General features: G+C 41.4%; 1 protein-coding gene across 2 annotated transcripts; it reads left to right on the top strand.

Annotated features, from left to right (window-relative positions):
* Positions 1–378: 378 nt before the first annotated feature.
* Positions 379–23,387, top strand: LOC121507911 (spastin-like). Of its 2 annotated transcripts, none has more exons than XM_041784302.1 (17): positions 379–768; positions 4,130–4,213; positions 6,215–6,298; positions 7,431–7,505; positions 11,359–11,504; positions 11,712–11,842; positions 12,048–12,141; positions 13,110–13,184; positions 14,316–14,387; positions 14,496–14,571; positions 15,769–15,860; positions 15,964–16,043; positions 16,350–16,392; positions 16,478–16,557; positions 16,673–16,743; positions 22,932–22,972; positions 23,134–23,387. In XM_041784302.1, exons 1-17 carry the CDS (start codon positions 480–482, stop codon positions 23,257–23,259), a joined length of 1,659 nt encoding a protein of 552 aa, XP_041640236.1. In that variant the 5' UTR covers positions 379–479; the 3' UTR covers positions 23,260–23,387. The 2 variants fall into 2 exon arrangements, with proteins under 2 accessions (XP_041640236.1, XP_041640235.1); XM_041784301.1 differs by having other exon boundaries at positions 11,356–11,504.
* Positions 23,388–23,930: the final 543 nt, after the last annotated feature.

Below are 23,930 nucleotides of genomic sequence, written 5' to 3'. Positions count from 1 at the left end.
CTGGGAAGGTTCACCACTGTTCACAGTTTTCTCCATCTGTGGGTAATGGCTCTCAGCGTGGTTGGCTGGAGTCCTAAAGCCTCAGAAATGTCTCTGTAACCCTCTCAGACTGATAGATGTCAGTGACTTTGTTTGTGGTTAATCACAGTTATTGATGATTAATGCCAGGAAGGTTTGGATGTTTTTTCCTTAATAAATGAAATCATCGTTGAAAACCTGACTTTTCTGTTTACTCGGGTTAACTCTGTGACAAATATTTAAAAAAACAAGAATTTAGGGAGGGGGTAAATACTTCCTCACAGCTCCATGAAGCTTACGTCAGTTATACCACTCCCGTACAGCAGGGGGCGCCAGAGCTCCTCTCTGCCCGCCGGTAAAACCGTAAAGAAGAGCCGTGCTCCCGCAGCAGCGCGTTAATCTGAACCGGAGGGTCGGCTCGGTGTGCTGTTCCTGCTCGGAGTCCCGGGTCATGGACGCGGATGAGTCCGTGGAAGAGACCCGGTGGCAGCTCCGCGGCTCTCCCGGTCACTCAGCCCGCCGGTGACCGAGCCTCTGCCGGTAAACTGGCCGTGCTGGTGTCGCTGCTCTCCCCGCTGCTGGCCGTTCTGTCCCGGCTCCGGGAGTTCCTCTACCGGCTCTGGAGCTTCTCCAGGCCCGCTGTCAGAGCCGAGCCCGCGACCGAGGAGCGAGGAGACCGGGTCAGGAACCACCACAGCCGGGCGTTCGAGTTCATCTCCGCGGCTCTGAGGATCGATGAGGACGAGAAAGGTACCGGAGAGTCCCCATACAAGACCTCCATTAGAAAAACAGCCGTTTTAACGGGGAAGTTTGGGGCAAAATCATCAGATATTCGTCTATATTTAACAAAATCCTTCTTAAATGTTCATGTGATTATAGCCGAATGAAAGAACAGACATTTACGGGTCTACGTCTGTAACTCTAGTGTTATTGATGATTGCATATTATTATATTTAAGCAAATATTAAAACAATAATTTCTGTAGTGGGATTTGGCGTTAGAACACAAAGGAAGCTTTGTTTTCTCCTGTTTTTTATACATTATTTAATAATAGTTATGCAGCTGTTGATAGTTACAGCATGAATGAGTCTATTGATTATTGATCAGTTTGAGCTTCTCAGTCAGTCAAAGCTAAACGGGTTTATTACAGATCAGAGGAAACCAGTCCTTATTACATGAAGTCTCACATTATACTAAAATAACGGACCTAAACACTATTAGCTCTACTTTATATGTCTTCCCCTAATGCAGGATTAGTTAATTATTATCTTCCTCTTTTCTTTAGTCACACATTTTTACTAAAATTAGATTTTTAATCCTAGATTTAACCCCATTTCATTAGAAATCACTTCACTCTCATTACATTCTCGCTAATATAAATCACTGTGCCTTATTGCTTTATTCAGATTTGTTGTTATTGTTATGTGTGATGATGTTCCTGCACATCTGCAGATTTAGACCCTCTCTGCCTCCTTTACTCTGGTCTGGATCCTTACAGCTGAATAAAAACCACACGGCTTACATAAAGAATCTTCCTGCAGAGCCTTCACAGGTTTTGTTCTGTGACCCAGATCCATGATTTATTTTACAGTAGAAGAAGAGCTCAACAGCGCCATCTGCTGGTCAGACCCTACTGTAATTCATTAAACAACAATAAACCAGAGAATGGACCCTGATAAACCAGAGAATGGACCCTGATAAACCAGAGAATGGACCCTGATAAACCCAGAGAATGGACCCTGATAGACCCAGAGAATGGACCCTGATAAACCAGAGAATGGACACTGATAGACCAAGAGAATGGACCCTGATAAACCAGAGAATGGACCCTAATAGACCAAGAGAATGGACCCTGATAAACCAGAGAATGGACCCTGATAAACCCAGAGAATGGACCCTGATAAACCCAGAGAATGGACCCTGATAAACCCAGAGAATGGACCCTGATAGACCAGAGAATGGACCCTGATAAACCCAGAGAATGGACCCTGATAAAACCAGAGAATGGACCCTGATAAACCCAGAGAATGGACCCTGATAGACCAGAGAATGGACCCTGATAGACCAGAGAATGGACCCTGATAAACCCAGAGAATGGACCCTGATAAACCCAGAGAATGGACCCTGATAAACCCAGAGAATGGACCCTGATAGACCAGAGAATGGACCCTGATAAACCCAGAGAATGGACCCTGATAGACCCAGAGAATGGACCCTGATAAACCCAGAGAATGGACCCTAATAGACCAAGAGAATGGACCCTGATAAACCAGAGAATGGACCCTGATAAACCAGAGAATGGACCCTGATAAACCCAGAGAGTGGACCCCGATAAACCCAGAGAATGGACCCTGATAGACCCATAGAATGGACCCTGATAAACCCTGAGAATGGACCCTGATAAACCCAGAGAGTCGACCCTGATAGACCCAGAGAGTGGACCCTGATAAACCCTGAGAATGGACCCTGATAAACCCTGAGAATGGACCCTGATAAACCCTGAGAATGGACCCTGATAAACCCTGAGAATGGACCCTGATAAACCCATAGAATGGACCCTGATAAACCCTGAGAATGGACCCTGATAAACCCAGAGAGTGGACCCTGATAAACCCAGAGAGTGGACCCTGATAAACCCAGAGAATGGACCCTGATAAACCCTGAGAATGGACCCTGATAAACCCTGAGAATGGACCCTGATAAACCCTGAGAATGGACCCTGATAAACCCAGAGAGTGGACCCTGATAAACCCATAGAATGGACCCCGATAAACCCAGAGAATGGACCCTGATAGACCCAGAGAGTGGACCCTGATAAACCCTGAGAATGGACCCTGATAAACCCTGAGAATGGACCCTGATAAACCCTGAGAATGGACCCTGATAAACCCTGAGAATGGACCCTGATAAACCCAGAGAGTGGACCCTGATAAACCCATAGAATGGACCCTGATAAACCCAGAGAATGGACCCTGATAAACCCAGAGAGTGGACCCTGATAAACCCAGAGAATGGACCCTGATAGACCCATAGAATGGACCCTGATAAACCCTGAGAATGGACCCTGATAAACCCAGAAAGTGGACCCTGATAGACCCATAGAATGGACCCCGATAAACCCTGAGAATGGACCCCGATAAACCCAGAGAGTGGACCCCGATAGTCCCAGAGAGTGGACCTCGATAGACCCAGAGAGTGGACCCCGATAGACCCAGAGAGTGGACCCCGATAGTCCCAGAGAGTGGACCTCGATAGACCCAGACAGTGGACCCCGATAAACCCAGAGAGTGGACCCCAATAGTCCCAGAGAGTGGACCTCGATAGACCCAGAGAGTGGACCCCGATAAACCCAGAGAATGGACCCCGATAAACCCAGAGAGTGGATCCTGATAAACCCAGAGAGTGGGCCCTGATAAACCCAGAGAGTGGATCCTGATAAACCCTGAGAATGGACCCTGATAAACCCAGAGAGTGGACCCCCATAAACCCAGAGAATGGACCCTGATAAACCCAGAGAGTGGACCCCGATAAACCCAGAGAATGGACCCTGATAGACCCATAGAATGGACCCTGATAAACCCATAGAATGGACCCTGATAAACCCAGAGAGTCGACCCTGATAGACCCAGAGAGTGGACCCTGATAAACCCTGAGAATGGACCCTGATAAACCCTGAGAATGGACCCTGATAAACCCAGAGAGTGGACCCTGATAAACCCATAGAATGGACCCTGATAAACCCTGAGAATGGACCCTGATAAACCCTGAGAATGGACCCTGATAAACCCAGAGAGTGGACCCTGATAGACCCAGAGAGTGGACCCTGATAAACCCAGAGATTGGACTTTGATTTTGCTGACCTCCAGGGGCCCCACAAAGCTCCCCCCCTTTATCCCCCCTAAAGGACGGCCCTGCCTGAATGTTCTGCTGCAGATTCTAAAGGTTTCACCTGCAGTGAGTCTTTGTTCCCACATCTTATATCTAGGAATGATGTTTCTCTCAGCATATGGAGCAGAAGAACATCAGAACACTCTAAGCTGATCTGTGATTGGCCGATAGACTGTCCGATGTTTAAGCTGTTAATGATTCTGATTGGCTCTGGTGTTTTCAGGTGACAAGCAGCTGGCAGTGGGTTGGTACCAACGAGGGATCAGCGAGCTGGAGAAAGGCCTTGCCATCCCGGTCACAGGGAGCGGTGAGTCTGAGGAAGACTTGACTCAATATTTCTTCAGCCTGAAATTTGTGTCAGAATAACAGTTTAGAACGTTTTCTCTGCAGCAGATTTGTTTGCCTTACATATCATGCAGTCGTTCTAGTGGCATAATTTAAAAATATTTATGTGCAAAAATGTTTAAAATTTTCTTCATTTTTTTATATTTTTCTTATTAAATATGAGAATTATATACAAAGGATATTTCCCTTTAATAGAACAGTTCATATCAAATGTGCAAAAGAGTGAAAAATCATCACAATGTGATATTTTTTAAAAATAGTTCCACCCTAGTTTCATGTGATATTGTGTTGGTTAGAGCAGTGGTTCTCAACGTTGGGGTCGGGCCCCCCTTTGGGGTTGTGAGACACTGGTAGGGGGTCGCCAGATGCCTTTAAGAAACTAAGAATATACATAATTTAAGCCCTTTTTTTGTTTCTTTTTACCCTTTTTCTGCCACTTCACACCAAATTTGCCACATTTTAACCTGTTTTTATCACCTTTTCTTGCCATTTCTGCCACTGCTTAATCAAATTTGAATGCTTTTTCTGTGCCTTTTTTCCACTTTCAAGACATTTTCTTCACTTTTATCCCTTTCCACCACTTTTCGCTGTTTTTCATGCCCATTTTTTCCAGTTTAAACTAATTTTTCCTAATTTTTAATCCCATTTCACCACATTCTCCCCTATTTCTGCCACCTTTAACCCAATATTGACCCTCTGAACCCCTTTTACCACCTTCTATGCCCGTTTTTGCCACTCTAATCCTTTTATGCCAATTTTTCCCTATTTTTTTGCTGCTTTTATTACATTTTTGCCACTTTTAACCCATTTAACCACCTTTTCCACCATTTTTGGTCATTTTAACCCATTTTATTTTTAATTTAAAAAAGACCATAAACTATGGCACAAATATTAAAAAACTCCCACAGTTTTAGCCTTGATAACAGTGGCTATTATTCAGGTAAAGAAAAATAAATGTGGATATCACAGATTAATGTAACAATGGACCATCATTTTGCTGACTTCATGGCTGGGCCCCAGAAAGCTCTAACCTTTACCCCCTTATGGATGTTCATGTGTCCACATGGCTATTCTTGAGTGTTCATGGCTGTGTTCAGCCGCCCTCAGGTACAGTGGGGGTCCCCGGTCTCTGGCACCTTTAATTTGGGGGGGGGGGCTGAAAAGGCTGAGAACCTCTGTGTTATAGTATAGAATGAATGAATGCTTGTTTTAGTTGTAAAATGCATGAGATGAAGAACTTAAGAAAGAACTGCTTATTAAATTGCAATTATATTATTTTCTCAAATCGCTCAGCCCTAGTACAGAGTCATGCCTGTTTTTAACGCAGTGGCCCCTGAGGGCCCCTGAGGGCCCTTCATCCTTGTCCCTTGCTCTCAGAGATTTCTCCAGATTCTCTGAATCTTTGATGATATTATGGACTGTAGATGGAGGGAGATTTAAAGTCTTCTCTACTTTACATTGAGGAACATTTTTCTGAAATTGTTCCACAATTATTAGACCCAGTTTTTCTCAGATTGGTGAACCTCTGCCCATCTTTACTTCTGAGAGACTCTGCCTCTCTAAAATGCTCCTTTTATACCCAGTCACCACTGACCTGTTGATAATTAACCTCATTAGTGTCTAAATGCTCCTCCAGCTGTTTTCCATTAGTACCACTTACTTTTCCAGCCTTCTGTTGCTCTGTCCCTACTTTTTTGTGACATGTTGCTGCCATCAAAGTCAGAATGAACTAATATTTTATATAAAATGTTAAAATGTCTCAGTTTAACTCTGATCTGTTGTTCGTTTTATCGTGAATCAAATGTGTTTATGAGATTTAATCATTGACTTCTGGTTTTATTTACATTTTAACCAGCGACCCAGCTTTTTTGGGATTGTGGTTGTATTAAAACCTTCATCTAATTGATGAGTAATTGTTGATTTGTGTTAATGATGTTAACGTGCAGTGGTGTTTGTGTTCCAGGAGAGAAGAGCGAGCGTGATCGACGTCTGCAGAATAAGATGACCACCAACCTCCTCATGGCCCGAGAACGCCTGCACACCTTAGGTCTGACTGACTCATCCTGGACAGAGGGGCGTGTTTCTCTGGGTTTGATATGAGGCTATTCAGACCTTAGGTCTGACTGACCCATCCTGGACAGAGGGGCGCGTTTCTCTGGGTTTGATATGAGGCTGTTCAGACCTTAGGTCTGACTGACCCATCCTGGACAGAGGGGCGCGTTTCTCTGGGTTTGATATGAGACTGTTCACACATGCTCTGTTCTTTCTCTGCCCCAGAGAACATTAACACATTACAGCTACACTTCTGGTTTGTGCTTTTCAAAGTAAAAGCCTGGTTCGGAGTATCTGTGGAGAAACTTTCCTCGTTTGTACAGATTCACCCTCTTCCAGGGAGCTTTAAATTTAAAAATATAATCTCATGTTTTGTGCGTGATGTCTCGTTCATAATTTGGTTCGGTCTAAGAATGCTGCTTTTACTGCTGAAACTGTACAACAAATCGAGCTTATAGTGTAACTTCTGTCAGGCCACGGTTTCAAGCACTGCCATATTTGAGATCAGCTGATCTCCCTCAAGCCCTCATCAGCTGCCAGCAGATCCACGCTAAGCTTCCTATTGGCTAAATGCACTCATGCTGCCATATTTAAGCTGCTCTGGCTGCTACTCTTGGCTGCTCCGTCTGCAGGTTGAATGTGCAACCCTCCTCCACCCCAGCTCCTCCATTACGCCACATCCGGCTTAATCAGTGTCATTCTGATGCTCTGGGTGATTGCTGCTTCTCTCCCTGCCTTAAGCTTTCCTGGTATGTACAGGACTGTTTGCTGTTCCTGCTTGATGCTTGTTGAAGGAGGGCGGGGTCCCAGAACAGCCACACCCCCAAAATATGAATAACAGCATAAATGCATAAAAACAGCTGCTAATAAAATTAAACCATTGTAACTGTAAACAGAGTGGGCCTGGCCGAGCTGAAGATACTGTAACCTGAGATTTTGCCTTTAGAATCCATGTACATCTTCACCAGCGCTAAAGTCATGCTTTTTTTTTATCCCTGACTGTTAAAATCAGGTTTTCACTGAATCTTAGACGTTATTTTTCTTAATCTGACGTTAGTATCTGCCATTATAACTGACAAAGAGCTGCACTGACAACACTGATGTCCTCTCTGTTCCTGTTCTTAAAGTCGGCGTCCTCTCGGCGTCAGGGACTCGCAGAGACTCGTGCACCACCAGCTCCGAGCGGCGAGGTTCATCCTCAGGTAAAGAGCATGCACACCTGCCATCAGCGAGGGGGAGAAGAAATAGAAATACCTGACAGATCTGAGCTGCCTGACTTTATTTCACTCTGTCACCAAGTCAGGATGACTGAAGAGCTGTTGCCATGGCAACCCCAGAAACACCTGGTTCAGCGTTTGTTGGACCCAAATGCTGAGTCGCTAAACATCTCATGTTTATTCACCAAAAAACTGAAAGCAATTCCAAAAATCATCCTGTTACAGCCGCGTTTAGAGGACACTTTTATCCAGAGTGATGTTCTTTAGAGCAGGGGTTCTCAACCATGGGGTCAGGACCCTCTTTGGGGTCACTAGACACTGAGAGGAGGTCACCAGATTCCCTAAAAAATAACTAAGAATATTTTTTTAATTATACTGTTGCCACTGTACACCAGTTTTACCAAATTTTAACCCTTTTTCATCACTTTCTAACACCAATTTTCACACATTTTTTTGTCACTTGAAACCCATTTTTGTCCATTTTAAACCATTTCCATCACTTTTTCAGCCTGTTTCTGCCACTTCTGAATCAATTCTTGCTACTTTCTGCCTGTTATTGCCTCCATCAACCACTGTTTACACCCGTTTTTGCCACAGTTAACCCATATTTTCCATTTTATATCAATTTTTCAGCCCATTCCACCCTTACCTATTTTTTGCCACTTTAAAGCCATTTCAGTCACTTTCTTATTCCCTTATAGCAATTTTTGTGCCTATTTTACCAATTTTTGGTTATTTTTTGTTGCCACTTTTAACCCATTTATGTTCTTTAAAATCCAATTTCACCACCTTTTCCACCATTTTTTGCAATTTTTAACCACTTTTAGCATTTTTTAACCCATTTTAATTATGTATTTAACAAATGTTATTTCATCTAAAGAAGGCTAAATGAACAAATAAAGATATGTTTGTTGATAAGAGTGGTTATTATTCAGGTCAAATACAAAGTATGCTTTTCACAGCTTAACTTCATGATGGACCATGGTTTTGCTGACCTCCGTGGGCCCCCAGTTTGGCTTCTTTTCAGCGTGTGACCCCCAAAATAAAGGTACCATAGACCAGAGACTCCCACTGTACCTGAAGGTGGTTCAACAGCCAGGAACATTCTCGAGTAGTCATGGAGACAAGGCCGTCCTTAAGGGGGGATGAAGGGAAAGGTTTCTGGGACCCAGACAAACTGGGGGCCCATGGAGGTCAGTCAAACCATGGTCCATTGTGAAGTTAATCTGAGAAAACCGTATTTGATTTTTGACCTGAATAATACCCGCTCTTACCAAAGAAACAAACATCTTTATTTATTCTTTTGTGTAGTATAAAGCCTTCTTAAAATTAAAATAACTTGATAAAACTCATTTAAAATGGGTGAAAAATGGCTAAAATAAGTTACTAATGGCAAAAAATTGTAGAAAAAGTGTTGAAATTGGATTTTTAAAGAACATAATTCAGATAAAAGTGGCAAAAAATAACCAAAAATTGATTAAATTGGCAAAAATGGACACAGAAAGTGGTAAAAGGTAGGGATACACTGAAATGAAAATTCTTGGCCGAAACCGAAACACCAAAAGAAATTATTCTGCCAATTTTAGTACCATTGCATTTATGGCCATGACTGTGTACTGACTTCACTAAAATCAATTGCAATTGCAAAAATTAATATTAACGCTTCAAAGAATAAATCAATTACAAAATTATGTAAATATTTATTAAGCACTTCATTCCAACAATACACAATATAAAATAAAATAAAATACAAAATAAAATGTTTAACTTGACTGCACTCATGTCTACATTAAATCAGTGGTTCTCAACCTTTTTTCAGTCATGAACCCCTGTGAAGTATTTTTCCAGTCATGAACCCCTGTGAAGTATTTTTCCAGTCATGAACCCCTGTGAAGTATTTTTTCAGTCATGAACCCCCTAAACAGCACAAAGCTTTTGGCCAAAAAGAAAGACATTAAAGAGTGCTGTGACAGCTGTCTGATTTATCAAACTTTGTAACTGATAAACACTTTCAAATTACAAATATTAGATTTTTTTTCATACATTTTAAATATTAAAAATGCATGAATAAAGTCATGGCACATCTTCTCATCTCTAAATGTGGGAATTCAAATGAATGTAGCTGTTGAAAACAGTAACTGGAAAGGCTTTAAACCCAGATGTGTGCAAAACTCTGCTCGGCTGCAGCGGTCTCTCTGGAACAGTTTAGAAATAAAAACATAGAGTTAGAAAGAACTAAAGACCTGTAAATAATAAACAAGTTATAAAAAAGACTTCTTTTTTCACACTGAAATCATGAACTTAGTTATCGATCAGCATTTCTTCACAAAAAATAAATCATAAACCTTTTTATGAATGGAGAGGTTGTGAATGCAGTGCCAGTGTGGGTCAAACCATTCTGCCATGGGGGAGACTCAGGGGGTTTTAGGGTGATTAAATTTAAGAGCATACAAATATTAACTCCAGTTTATAAACGTAAGGTCCTTACATTTAAGTAGCGCGTTTGCGCTCATGTGGACATGTGGGGCTGCCTGCTGCCTGTCTCCCTCTCTACCAGGCTAAAAAAAAGAGGCACAAACACAAGCACTGACTACAGACAGATATGAGGGGATACCAAACATCAGGTGGTGTTGGAGAGGAGGACGTTTTTGTTCCTCTGCCTGCCTTAAAAATCAGCACCACCACCACCATGTGCGCTGGTTGGAGCGAAACTCACACAGCTGGAGCTGTTTCTAAACTACCGGGACTTTAGTGAAATATTTACCTCCTCTCACCGTGAGCCTCAGCTGTGCAATATTATAACATTTATCAATCATATTTGACATAGAATGAATAAAAAGTCAGTCCTTCCTCTTACAAACTTGGCTGGCACAGTGACTGAAACCGTGAAACAAAACGGCACTGACAGCCTGGCTGTGCGTAAAAGTGCCGCGTTACGCACGGAGCAAAGGACAGAGAGGGACACACCTCATTTTATCTTCCACTCCAATAAATATCACTGTTTATCAGAGGACAGAGAAAACACACCGCAGACATTCGCAGCACGAATGTGATTTTAGAATTTAATATACTCGCAAAATCGCGTCGCTCCTGATGTGCAAAGAAAGTAAAAATAGCCGGCATGTATTTTAAAATGTCGCGTACCCCCTGGACTGCCTTCACGTACGCGTACCCCTATTTGAGAACCACTGATCCAAGCGCGTGCTGGCCACGTTTTTTGCTTGCGTCATCACAACGTCGTGTTTCGGCCTTGTTGTTTCGGTGATAAAAGTCTTTCGTCCGAAAACCGAAAATGCACTTTTTGGCCATTTTTGGTCGAAAATTTTTGGTGGCCGAATTTTTGGTGCATTACTAGTAAAAGGGGATTAGAAAGTGACTGAAATGACTTTACAGTGCAAAAAATGGGTAAATTAGGTGTACTGGGATGAAAAATTGATATAAACTGGCAAAAATGGGATAACTGTGGTTCAAATGTGCAAAAATAAGTGTAAAAAGTGGTTGATAAAGGCAAAAATAGGCAGAAAGAGGCAAGAATTGATTTAGAAGTGGCAAAAACTGGCAGAAAAAAGTGATGGAAAGGGTTTAAAATGGACAAAAATGGGTTTTAAGTGGCAAAAAAGTGCTAAAATTTGGTAAAATTGGTGTAAAGTGAGATAAAAATTGACTGTGTATCATCGCTGCAGCCGTGCATCAGCTTCATGTTCTCCTACAGAACCGTCAGTAGATTCTAGAACATCACACACTTGACTGATCTGTAGGAATGCAGCAAACACTGACCTCAGGGTGATTCTAGTGCTGTGGGCAAAAGTTTCACCAAGTTTTTGTGTTTGATCAGCAGGAAACTCTAGAAGGAGAGAGACCGTGACCTCTGCCCCCTACAGCCGACCAATCCCCTCCAGCTCTTCATCCTCTTCTTCATCGGCGGCCCCTCATCGCTCCTCCCAGCAGAGTTCACAGCGGCCCCTCAGTCACCCACACCGGAGGGTAGGACTGTCACCATGCTGGATATTCATCTGTGATTCTGTTTGTTACCATAGCAACACGGATAGGAGCCCAGAGAGTCATTTTAAAAACATTAAAGTTGACCGAAGTGCTACACAGTAAAGACACAGAACGCCACCTGTTCAGGCCATCCTCTGTTTGTGATGTCACTCAGTGATGAAGCACTTCCTGTTTTGGCTCCCCCTGCAGGGCAGAGCGGGTCGTCACAACGTCAAAGTCAGCAACACGACATCAACACCACAGAGGAAGAAAGACATGACAAACCTGAAGAACGTGGACAGGAAGATGGCCGAGCTGATCCTTAACGAGGTCGTGGACAGGTGAGAGAGGCCGACCAATCAGACGTCAAGGAGTCTGATTGACAGATCAGTGAGGGGAGAAGTTTTTCAATTCAATGAACCAAAAAGTAAGAAAGCTAAGAGTTTATCAGCCAAACGTTCAGTGTTGATCTTCAGGTTGTGGTTTAAATATTATTGATTATGTATCAGTCCCTCTATCGGTTTATTGATGGTCTCTGTGTTTCAGCGGCTCGTCCGTGACATTTAGAGACATTGCTGGTCAGGATTTGGCGAAGCAGGCACTGCAGGAGATCGTCATCCTACCAGCGCTGAGGCCTGAGGTGAGTTCAAGAACCCAAGGAAAAATTAGCTTCACTGACTTTATTCTGCAAGGACAGTTTAATTATTTTACTAACATGTTATACAGTCGATGGATGGATGGATGGATGAACGCATGGATGGATGGATGATTAGATGGATGGATGGATGAACACATGGATGGATGGATGATTAGATGGATGGATGGATGGATGAATAGTTGGATAGACGGATGAATGGATGGACGGATAAATGGATGAACGCATGGATGGATGGATGGATGAATAGATGGATTGACGGATAGATGGATGGATAGAGGGATGGATGGATATATGGATGGATGGATGGATGGATGGATGAACACATGGATGGATGTATGGATGGATGGATGGATAGCTGGATGGATGGATGAATGAATAGATGGATCGATGGATAGATGGATGGATGGATGAATAGATGGATGGATGGATAGCTGGATGGACGGATGGATGGATGAATAGATGGATGAACACATGGATAGATGGATGAATGGATGGATGAATGAACAGATGGATGGACAGACAGATGGATGAATGCATGGATGGATGGATAGATGGATGAATGAATAGATGGATGAACGCATGGATGGGTGGATAGATGGATGGATGGATGGATGGATGGACAGACAGATGGATGAATGCATGGATGGATGGATAGATGGATGGATGAATAGATGGATGAATGAATAGATGGATGAACGCATGGATGGGTGGATAGATGGATGGATGGATGGATGGATGGATGGATGGATAGACGGATGGATGAACGCATGGATGGATGAATAGATGGATGGATGGATGGATGGATGGATGAATGGATGGATGGATGGATGAACAGATGGATGGATTCTGCTGTATTTTCACCACAGTGTTTTCTTCTTCTGCAGTGTTTCACAGGTTTTTGTTTTCTTCTTCTGCAGTTGTTCACAGGTTTTTGTTTTCTTCTTCTGCAGTTGTTCACAGGTCTTCGCGCTCCGGCCAGAGGACTCCTTCTGTTCGGACCGCCTGGCAACGGCAAGACGATGCTGGTGAGTCTGAGGGTCAGGAGGACGACATCCGTGATTTGATATCAGGATTTTTTTGATCTTCTTTGTGTAGAGATGGGGATTGATTTTTTTCTGTATTTTTCTAATACCTGAAAATCAATAACGTTTTAGCTTATCGATACCGCTAATGAGTCTCACAGACTCTGTGACGTAACGTCATTTTAAGACACACCTGGTGTAAAAACATACATCAGTTCTTTCAGGGGGAACATAAACTAAAGGCACATCAGTATTCTCCATCAACAGAGTTGTACCTTCGTCTGTTAAATTGAGGAATAAAAGCCTCCACCTGTGTCACATGTGCTCATATCTGCCCGTGCTGGGAGTACCAGACTCTCATATCACTCTCTCTGGCTGATTCAGGACAGTTTTCTTCTTCAGCTGCTCAGATAAATGCTGGAAAGTCTCTCAAACTTTGTACCAAGTCTAGTTTGTTAAAAGTATTAATCCAGCGTAGACATCCGTGGTGGAGTCAGCAGAATCGAAGTTAATTAGCGAACTTTACAAGCTGAAGATAGAAAATATGATGCGTTCAGGTAACCTCAGTAAATTAGACGACGATACTCTGTATGTTACGATATGTTGAAATATCCCATAAAAATGGGAAAATGTAGTTTTTGATGAGAAACTTCGATAAATATAGTTGTGAATATGAAGAATGTGCTTGTGTTTGAGGGATATAAATAGATGTGAGTCTTTTTAACACTTCTCAGAATAGACCACTTTGGGTGTAAATACTTGTCCTCATTTTGTCTTTTCACCAACTGTAGAAAAGTATCGATAGTGGTATTGATAAGGACTCGGATCAATAAGGAGTATTGATAAGGGCATCAATATCAGTAAAGATTAACGATCCCCATCCCTATCTTTGTGTTTTTGTTCTCAGAAAATCTGTTTAAGAATCTGTTTAATGATATTTATGAATGTTTACATAGAGATATCTCTGCTCTGTTCAAAATCCTGTTTTAACAGGATGCTTAGTCTTGTTTTAGTTTGATAGAATTGAAACATACATTTTGTTGTGAAAGTTTTAAGTTTGAGCTGTCAGAATAAAAAAATAAATGTATGATTTATTTCTAAAGCTCTGTAATCAGGAGTTCATTTCTCTTCAAGGCCAAAGCCGTCGCCTCAGAGTCCAATGCCACCTTCTTCAGCATCAGCGCCGCCAGCCTCACCTCCAAATACGTGAGTCATCAATCAGCTGATAAATCAGGATAAAAGAGATGAGAATCAGTCACAGGTCATGTTTGTATATTTGTTTGTTTATTTGTTTGTTTGTTTGTCTGTTCTTAGGTGGGTGAAGGAGAGAAGTTGGTCCGAACTCTGTTTTCTGTGGCCCGAGAGCTTCAGCCGTCCATAATCTTCATCGGTAACGCTCGCTGCCTCAGCTGGGTCACATGATCAAATGTTGTTGTTCTTTTACACACTGCTTTAGAGTGTTGTTGTTGTTTAGACAAGGTGGACAGTCTGCTGTTTGTTGTTATTTATGCTGTTGTTATTTATTTATTTATGTTGTTTACATTGTTGTTTATGTTGTTGTTTAGACGAGGTGGACAGTCTGCTGTGTTTGTTGTTATTTATTTATGCATGTTGTTGTTGTTTACATTGTTGTTTATGTTGTTGTTTAGATGAGGTGGACAGTCTGCTGTGTTTGTTGTTATCTATTTATTTATTTAATTATTTATTTTTGTTGTTGTTTAGACAAGGTGGACAGTCCGCTGTGATTGTTGTTATTTATTTATGCATGTTGTTGTTGTTTACATTGTTGTTTATGTTGTTGTTGTTTCGATTTATTTAATTATTATGTTGTTGTTTAAATTGTTGTTTGTCTTGTTGTTTAGATGAGGTGGCGGTCTGCTGTGTTTGTTGTTATTTATTTATTTGATTATTTATGTTGTTGTTGTTTACATTGTTGTTGTTGTTTAGACGAGGTGGAAAGTCTGCTGTGTTTGTTGTTATTTATTTATGTTGTTGTTGTTTAGACGAGGTGGACAGTCTGCTGTGTTTGTTGTTATCTATTTATTTATTTAATTATTTATTTTTGTTGTTGTTGTTTAGACGAGGTGGACAGTCTGCTGTGTTTGTTGTTATCTATTTATTTATTTAATTATTTATTTTTGTTGTTGTTTAGACAAGGTGGACAGTCTGCTGTGTTTGTTGTTATTTATTTATTTGATTATTTATGTTGTTGTTGTTTACATTGTTGTTGTTGTTTAGACGAGGTGGAAAGTCTGCTGTGTTTGTTGTTATTTATTTATTTGATTATTTATGTTGTTGTTGTTTACATTGTTGTTGTTGTTTAGACGAGGTGGAAAGTCTGCTGTGTTTGTTGTTATTTATTTATTTATTTATTCATTTATTTATGTTGTTGTTTAGACGAGGTGGACAGTCTGCTGTGTTTGTTGTTATTTATTTATTTATGTTGTTGTTTAGACGAGGTGGACAGTCTGCTGTGTTTGTTGTTATTTATTTATTTATGTTGTTGTTTAGACGAGGTGGACAGTCTGCTGTGTTTGTTGTTATCTATTTATTTATTTAATTATTTATTTTTGTTGTTGTTGTTCAGACGAGGTGGACAGTCTGCTGTGCGAGCGGAGGGAGGGCGAGCACGACGCCAGCCGGCGTCTGAAGACTGAATTCCTGGTCCAGTTTGACGGAGTGAGTATACGCCTGAAACATTTGCTGCTGTGATGTAAACAAACAAACAAACAAACAAACAGATAAACAAACAAACACAGAGCAACCGCTGCTGTTGTTTCAGGTCCAAACAGGAAGTGAGGATCGTGTTTTAGTGATGGGTGCCACAAACAGACCGCAGGAGCTGGACGAGGCCGTTCTCAGGTCAGACCCGTTTGAAACTGTAGGGCAGGGTTTTACAGTAGACCCACAGCACCCCCCTCTGGTCTGAGTGGGAACTGTGAACCTCAGGTACAGAATCCCAGGACGGAAGCTCTCAGCTCTGACACTTTATTGACCGTTAATGTCTGATCACATGACGCTGTAACGGTTTCAGCCTTATGGTCATCACTGAGCCGTGTGGTTGTGGTTGTTCTGGTTAGTCATATGTTCATGGTTCTGGTCTATCTCAGACCGTTCTCAGGGGGCGGGGGGGTAAAGGTTCTCTCACTCGTTTGTGTTTTTCTGCAGGCGTTTCACTAAGCGTGTCTACGTGGCTCTGCCGGCCGTGGAGGTGAGCTCAGCTTCACATAAACATCAAACATCGTACCTTCAAACCAAACACACAGGTAAATCCTCCAGGTGTGACTCTGTTTCAGACTCGCCTCATGCTGCTGAAGAACCTTCTAGAAAAGCACGGAAACCCGCTGACTCACCGGGAGCTCAGCCAGCTCGCCAGGTCAGCAAACAGGAAATGGATTTATTATCGACTAAACCCTGGTAATATCAGCTGAGGTCTCTGCCTTCACCACAGGGGGCGTCTCACTCTGTTTTGCTGTTTCTGATTGGTTTAGGATGACAGAAGGATACTCCGGCAGCGACCTTACCTCATTGGCTAAAGACGCCTCGTTGGGACCAATCAGAGGTGAGATATCCTGCAGCAGATCTTCTTGTCCTGTTCCCCTGCAAGCTTTCTTCGTGTCTTCGGGGTTGTTTCTACTCACAATCATCCGTCTTCAGTGAAGACCTGAGACCAGGACTCTCTGTCCCTGCTCTGATTCTACAACAGCCCAGACTTCATGTCTGAGGCTCTCTGACCGTAGCTTTGTACCCCGACATGCTGATGAGAATGAATGGAGGACAATTAGCCACCAGCTAAGAGGCTAGCTGTGCCTCTTTAACAGCTTTTCTCCCTCATGTTGTCGTAGGACTATTCGCATGGGATTAGTATTACCTTTGGACCTCTGTGTGCTGAAATATGGTCGGTAATTTGCCCTGGAATTTTTACTCCATAAATTACAGACATGGTCGAGTGGCATGAGAAAACAGACGTACCTCAGAGTTATTAGAATGACCAGAGGGTCCTCGGTAACACTAACCCCGTGCGAATCGGGCTATAAACATGCTGCTAAAGGACACGCTGATATACTGTTTAACTTGTAGAATGTTCTATCAGCGTTGATGACGTCATCTTTCTAAGACCTGTTTGAAGCTTCAAAGGATGACATCATCACAGGCCAAACATGGAATGCTGGTGATGCTTTGGGGCCATTTTCCCTCCATTTTTACCAAATAAAAGGTCGACTTTTAGAAAGTGGGTGGAACTGGCGAGGACAGATGAAAAACTAAGAATATTTTTTAAATTAAACTTTTGCAACTTTACACCCATTTTGCAATGTTTTGACCCATTTTCATCATTTTTCCTCACCAATTTAGCTCATTTTAACACATTTCTGCCACTTAAAACCCATTTATGTGCACTTTAAACCCGTTCCACACCATGTTTTTGCCTGTTTTTACCACTTCTAAACCAATGTTGCCACTGTCAATCTGTTGTTGCCTCTGCTGACCCATTATTTCCACTATTAACCACGTCTTCCGCACATTTTAACCACATTTCACCACTTTTTATGCCCATTTAAACTGATTTTAGCCACTTTTTAGATCCACTAATATCACTTTTGTGCCTGTTTTTGCCAAATCAACCAATTCTTGCCACTGTCCATCTATTGTTGCCTCTGCTGACCCATTATTGCCACTGTTAACTAGAGATGGGCAATTGATTAAAAAAAAATTGAAACCGACAATTAGAGCCTCTAACCAACCTGAACCTGTCGTGTCAATTATTTCAATTTTTTCACGTTTTCTTGGAAAATTTAGACTTATTAAGAAAAACATTTCATTTCAACTGATGTGTCTTGATTTCAAATGTTTCAATGAATAACCAGAAATTGTTAACCTGTGCCGGTTCATTTTAGTTGTTTGTTCTAAAACTATACAAATATTTACAGAACAAACAGAGTCAGAGGTTGGGGTTGGAATAATCATTCGTTAATCATTATCGAGGTAAAAAGTTCAATTAATCATGGGTTTGTTTGTTTTTTTTGCCATAATCACCCAGCCCTACTATTCACCACGTTTTCCACCCATTTTAACCACATTTCACTACTTTTTATGCCCATTTTTGCCCATTTAAACCCATTATTCCACATTTAAAATCCTCTAATATCACTTTTGTGCCACTTTTGTCTAATTTTTGCCACTTCTAACCCATTTCTGCTACTTTCAAAATCACAATTCAACTTCCTTTCCACACATTTTTGCCATTTAAATCCACTTTTAACCATTTTATCCCATTTTAATTCTGTTTTTAAGAAATGGGATTTACATTTTGAGAAGGCTTTTTACTATGGCACAAAAGAATTTAAAAGGTTTATTTGAGGAGAGTTGTTATTATTCAGGTTTAATGTAAAAAAGGATAATACAGCTTAACTTTAAAGGGGCCATAATTTTGCTGACCACTGTGGTCCCCCTGTCTGGCAGGGCCCCAGAAAGCCCCCCCCCCCCCTTATGAGCAGCCTTGTCTCCACATGACTATTCTACAATGTTCATGGTTGTGTTTGCCCACTTTCAGGTACAGTGGGGGTCCCTGGCCTCTGTCACCTCTGTTTTGGGGGTGGTGGGCTGAGAAGGTTGAGAAGCTCTGGTCTAGAGGGGTCTAGGACTGAGCTGAGAGGCCAGCTGAGCCTCTTTAGCAGCTTTTGGCCCTCGTTTTGTCATAAATATAGGCTATAAATGTTGTGGGGTTCTGCTTAGATTGGAATGAGGAATAGGGGCCTGTATGAAAAAGGCAGAGGATGGAATGTTCTAGAAGCTTTGATGACATCATCCCTCTGAAGCCCATTAAAGCCGAGGTTCTCAACCTTTTCAGCCCGCAACCCCCAAAATAAAGGTGCCAGAGACCGAGGACCCCCACTGGACCTGGAGGTGGCTGAACAGCCAGGAACGTTCTAGAATAGTCCTGTGGAGACAAGGCCGTCTATAAGGGAGGATAAAGAGGAGAGCTTTCTGGGGCCCAGCCAAACTGGGGCACCATGGAGGTCAGCAAAACCATGGTCCACTGTTAAGTTATGGGTTAAAGTGGCAAACTGGGGCATAAAAAGTGGTAAAAGGGTTCAAAAGTGGCTGAAATGGCTTTAAATTGGCAAAAATGGGTGGAAATTTGGTGAAACGGGATGGAAAATTGATATAAACTGTCAAAATAAAGGATTACCTGAGAAAGAAAAAATAGGCAGATATTGGCAGAAATTGGTTAAACTATCAAAAATGGGCATATCAGATGGTGAAATGTGGTTGAAATGGGAAAAACTGGGTGTTAAAAGGGGTTAAAAATAGCAATAATGGGTCAACAGAGGCAACATGAAGCTTAAGTGGCAAGAATTGATTCAGAAGTGGCAAAAACAGGCAGAAAAAAGTGGAAAGAGTTAAAACTGAAAATAATAGGTGTTAAATGGCAGAAATGTGTTAAAATTGGTGGGACAGATGATGAATAGGGATAAAAAATGTGACAGAATTGGTGTAAAGTGGTGACAGTGTAATTTAAAAATATTCTTAGTTTTTTTAGGGCATCTGGGGACCTTTTCTCAGTGTCTCACGACCACAAGGGGGTCCTGACCCCAAGGTTGAGAACCCCTGCATTAAAGGATGATGTCATCTTCAACAGCAGAGGATTGAACGTTGGTGAAATTACAGCCTTTTTCCCTCTTACAGTATTGTTGCCAATGAAGGACAGGCAACATGAGGAAATGTTATTTATGTGTGTTTTATGTTTGTTCCATTTTTGTTCTTATTTGATCCACATTTGAAAAGTCAAACTGGAACCACTGGAAGAACTACAGGCTCTAATTACTGAGATGAGATTTCCCATCCAGACTAGGCTGAACGATTTTAGAAAATAATCTACCGTAAATCCTCAAATGAAGACGGGGACTCGATCTGTGGCCGGGCCCCTTTTAATGATTGGTGTTAGGCGCATCATGAGCATATAAAGGCCGGTATTCATACTGAGGCCGGGTGATTAAGCACGCCTTTTTAGAAAGAGGAACGTATAGCCTATCGGGGGAATATGTTCTGGGGGAACACTTAAGTGTGGCACAACGTGTGCGTGACTTCACAAACACTCCCCCGGTCCCTCATAAACAACACATAGCATGTTAGAGCAGCTGCTCAACACGTCGACGAACACGTAGCTCAACACGGAGCAGTACGGTGCGGCGTAATGTTGCACCTTCGAGAAAAGTTATCCGTGCTTCGAGTTATTTTACCTCACCCCAGCAGAGTCACGGAGAGAGAGAGGTGCGTCTGTGCAAGGCTCACAGATTGTTCTTTAAAAATCCAATTTCCTCACTTTTTCTACATTTTTTGCCATTATTAACTTAATTTAGCAGTTTTTCACCAATTTTAAATGGGTTTTCAACAAAAGTTATTTTCATTTTAAGAAGGCTTTATACTGCACAGATGAATAGTTAGAGATATTTGTTCCTTTGGTAAGAGTGGGTATTATTCAGGTAAAATTTCAAATATGGATATCACAGCTTAACGTCACAATGGACCATGATCTCCTGACCTCCATGGGCCCCCAGTTTGACTGAGTCCCAGAACCCTCCCCCTTTACCCCCTAATGGACGGCCTTGTCTCCACATGACTGATCTAGAACGTTCCTGGCTGTTCAGCCACCGCCAGGTCCAGTGGGGGTCCCCGGTCTCTGGCACCTTTATTTTGGGGGTCGCGGGCTGGAAAGGTTGAGAACCACTGGTCTAAATGATGTCATGCTCCAGTATCATATCATTATATCAGAGTTATCCAAACAACGGCTCCTGGGCCAACTGTGGCCCTTTTTCAATAAATGTAAGTTTTTTTCTATTTAACTAGTGAACATTGGATTCATTTACATAAACAGGACACTCTTTTATGGTAAAATTAGTGGGAAGGTTAAAAAACAGAATTCCAAAAATGAAAATGAAGTCCAGCTGCTGAGGTTTCATTATCAGTGTTATGTTATTTACTTTGGATGAAAATATGAGCTGTTAACATGACAGTGAGTTTACAAAATAAAAGCCTGGCTCTAAATAAAGAGCCTCCTTCTTATAAAGGCCTGGTGCCCTCATCATTTATGTAAATAAAGGCCCTGGTCTTTATTTGAGGATTTACAGTAATTGTGATTTTTTTCCCCAATATTGCAATTTGATATGCGATAATTCCTTAACCCTTGTAAGTTTTTTTTAAATTTGTGATCATTTTGTCAGTTTTACAGCTTGTGGCATGAATTTTTACAGGAACTTTTCCTTCTAGTTAAATTTTTGAAATCCAACATGTTTTACTCTTAAATGTCATTCAGACTCTCTCAGTGAATTTTCTACCCTCTGGACACCTTCAGGCCAGAAATGTACACGAACAAAAACCTGCCATTAAATCAGCACACATCAATGTTTTTTTTCATAAATCTCTTTAACAAATTCAGACCTGCTCAAATCTACCAACATTCAATAATTTTCACTTGAACCCTTTAAATGCCAGTTTGATTATTTGAAATATTTTATTTTTCACTACAAAAAACCCAAAACGTGAATTATTTTCCATAAAATTAATAGTAGAAAGATGGGGCTTTGGTGCTGATGAGAGTCTTGGATGGGTCAAAGATTAGCAACAAAATTAATTTCATTGCCCTTGTATTTTTTATAATATTTCATAATATAACAGGCAAAAATACAAGAATTTGGTGCATGGTCCTACAATGAGTAAATGGTTGAATCTGGTGGAATACGGTAAAAATGTCAAATTTCACTAGACTTCTTCACATTGAAATGCTGACATTAAAGAATGCATGATTTTATACTGCAATGACAGTGAGATTAAAAAACCTGGTTTTAATGGAAGTCAATGGGGGCATTTTTGCCTCGAAGGTGTCCAGAGGGTATTTCTGACATTACATAAAAAATATTAATGCAATCAAATCAGTTTTGTTGCTGATCTTTGACCCATCCAAGACTCTTATCACCCCCAAAGCCCCATCTTTCTACTATTTATTATTTGAAAAAAAAAATTCACTTTTTCTGTTTTTTAGTAAAAAATAAAATATTTCAAATAATCAAACTGGCATTTAACGGGTTAAAATCTTGAAAATTATTGAATGTTTGTTAGATTTGAGCAGGTCTGAAGTTGTTTAAGAGATTTATGGAAAAAAAAAATTGATGTATGCTGATTTAATGGCAGTTTTTCTACATGTGTACATTTTTGCCTTGAAGGTGTCCAGACGGTAGTAAATTTGAGGAGGGCATGAGGATTAATTTTCTTTTATTCCTAAACAATGACTGAACAATTCTTTAAAAGTGTCTAATTCTGATGATTTTGAGCCGTATTGTGATTTGGATATGATGGTTGCATTGAAAGTTTTTTGTCATTCTCATATTTAATAAGAAAAAGGTACAAAAATGAAGAATGTAGGATTTTTTTGGACACCTGAAAGATTGTTTATGTCATGCATAACTTCTCTGCTGCACAGCAAAAGTTAAAAACTGGTATTTGACACAAGTTTCAGGTCAGAGAAATATTGCACCTTCTGTGGTTTGAAATTTTCAGCAGCCATATTGTGATTAAATCTTATTTTGGATGAATTGCCCGGCCCTATCACAGACAGACATCCAGACCAGGTTTACTGTGACAGTCTGAATGTGAAGATGGACTTTATTTTGAAAGGGTGTCTCTCCAGTAGAAACCAGTTGAGCTAAAGTTGTTGCTGCTCATTTAGGTAACTTAGATGTTTGTGTTTTTCAGAGCTGCGTCCAGATCAAGTGAGGAACATGGAGGCCAGCGAGGTGAGTCGTTCATCGATCACTGATCGGTTATTGGTTAATCTTCCTGCTGTGTTTTAATCAGAACAGAGGAGGAAACTGCCATGTTCCTCTCAGGAGCCAAACTCATCCAGACCCTGCAGCTCTTCTTGGTTTGAATATTTGAGTTTCTGTCTCCTCCTCAGGTCAGGAACATCTGTTTCAGGGACTTTGTGGACTCTCTGAAGAAGATAAAGAGCAGCGTCGGTGTGAAGACATTGGAGCTTTACGTCCGCTGGAACAGAGAGTACGGAGACACCACGGCTCTGTGAACCTCACCGCGTTTCTGTGAATCTTTGCACCAACGTTTCTACAGATGGAGTTTCTCTGAAGGTTCCTTTTCTTCCAGTAGCTGATCCGTGTTTGTACTGATGATCATTCAATAAATGTTTTTTTAATATGTGAGTCTTTGGAGTCTTTGTGTTTCAACCACAGAGCAGTCACAGTGGTAGACGTTAGCTTCTGTTTCCCTCTGCCTCAGCGACAGCCACGGCCGGGACGACCCGTCTGCTGTCCCACAGACTGATGGTCATAGGGGGTTTATTATCAGGGGCATAAAGATGTCGCCATTATAGGCGTGCAAACCTGCATCTAAGTTTACCGTCAATGATCAAGACGTGCATTTGAATGTGAATAAGGGCCGAGAATGAATTAAAAAATCAAAATAGATCTTTTGTAATGATAGGGGAGATCCCTGTAGACCAGGGGTTCTCAATGTTGGGGCCGGGACCCCATTGAAGGTTGGGAGACACTGAGAGGGGGGTCACCAGATAACTTAGAAAAACTAAGAACATTTTTAAATCACACTGTTGCCACTTTACACCAATTTGACCAGATTTTAACCCTTTTTCATCACTTTTAACACCAGTTTTGCCAATTTTAGCACTTTATTGCCACTTAAAACCCATTTTTGTCCATTTTAAACCCTTTCCACCTCTTTTTT

This window comes from Cheilinus undulatus, linkage group 4 (assembly GCF_018320785.1).
Source record: "Cheilinus undulatus linkage group 4, ASM1832078v1, whole genome shotgun sequence".
In the NCBI taxonomy this organism is placed as follows: domain Eukaryota; kingdom Metazoa; phylum Chordata; class Actinopteri; order Labriformes; family Labridae; genus Cheilinus; species Cheilinus undulatus.
The sequence above is the reverse complement of the archived record's forward strand: the minus strand, read 5'-3'. Positions and strand labels throughout refer to the sequence as shown.

What these genes read in the sequence shown, in the direction of transcription:
- LOC121507911 (XM_041784301.1), top strand. Translation starts at nt 480, where the DNA reads ATGAGTCCGTGGAAGAGACCCGGTGGCAGCTCCGCGGCTCTCCCGGTC. An exon ending in CCAGCCTCACCTCCAAATAC is followed by an intron (nt 14,388 to 14,495) that starts GTGAGTCATCAA and finishes GTCTGTTCTTAG; the next exon opens with GTGGGTGAAGGAGAGAAGTT. An exon ending in CTGGACGAGGCCGTTCTCAG is followed by an intron (nt 16,044 to 16,349) that starts GTCAGACCCGTT and finishes GTTTTTCTGCAG; the next exon opens with GCGTTTCACTAAGCGTGTCT.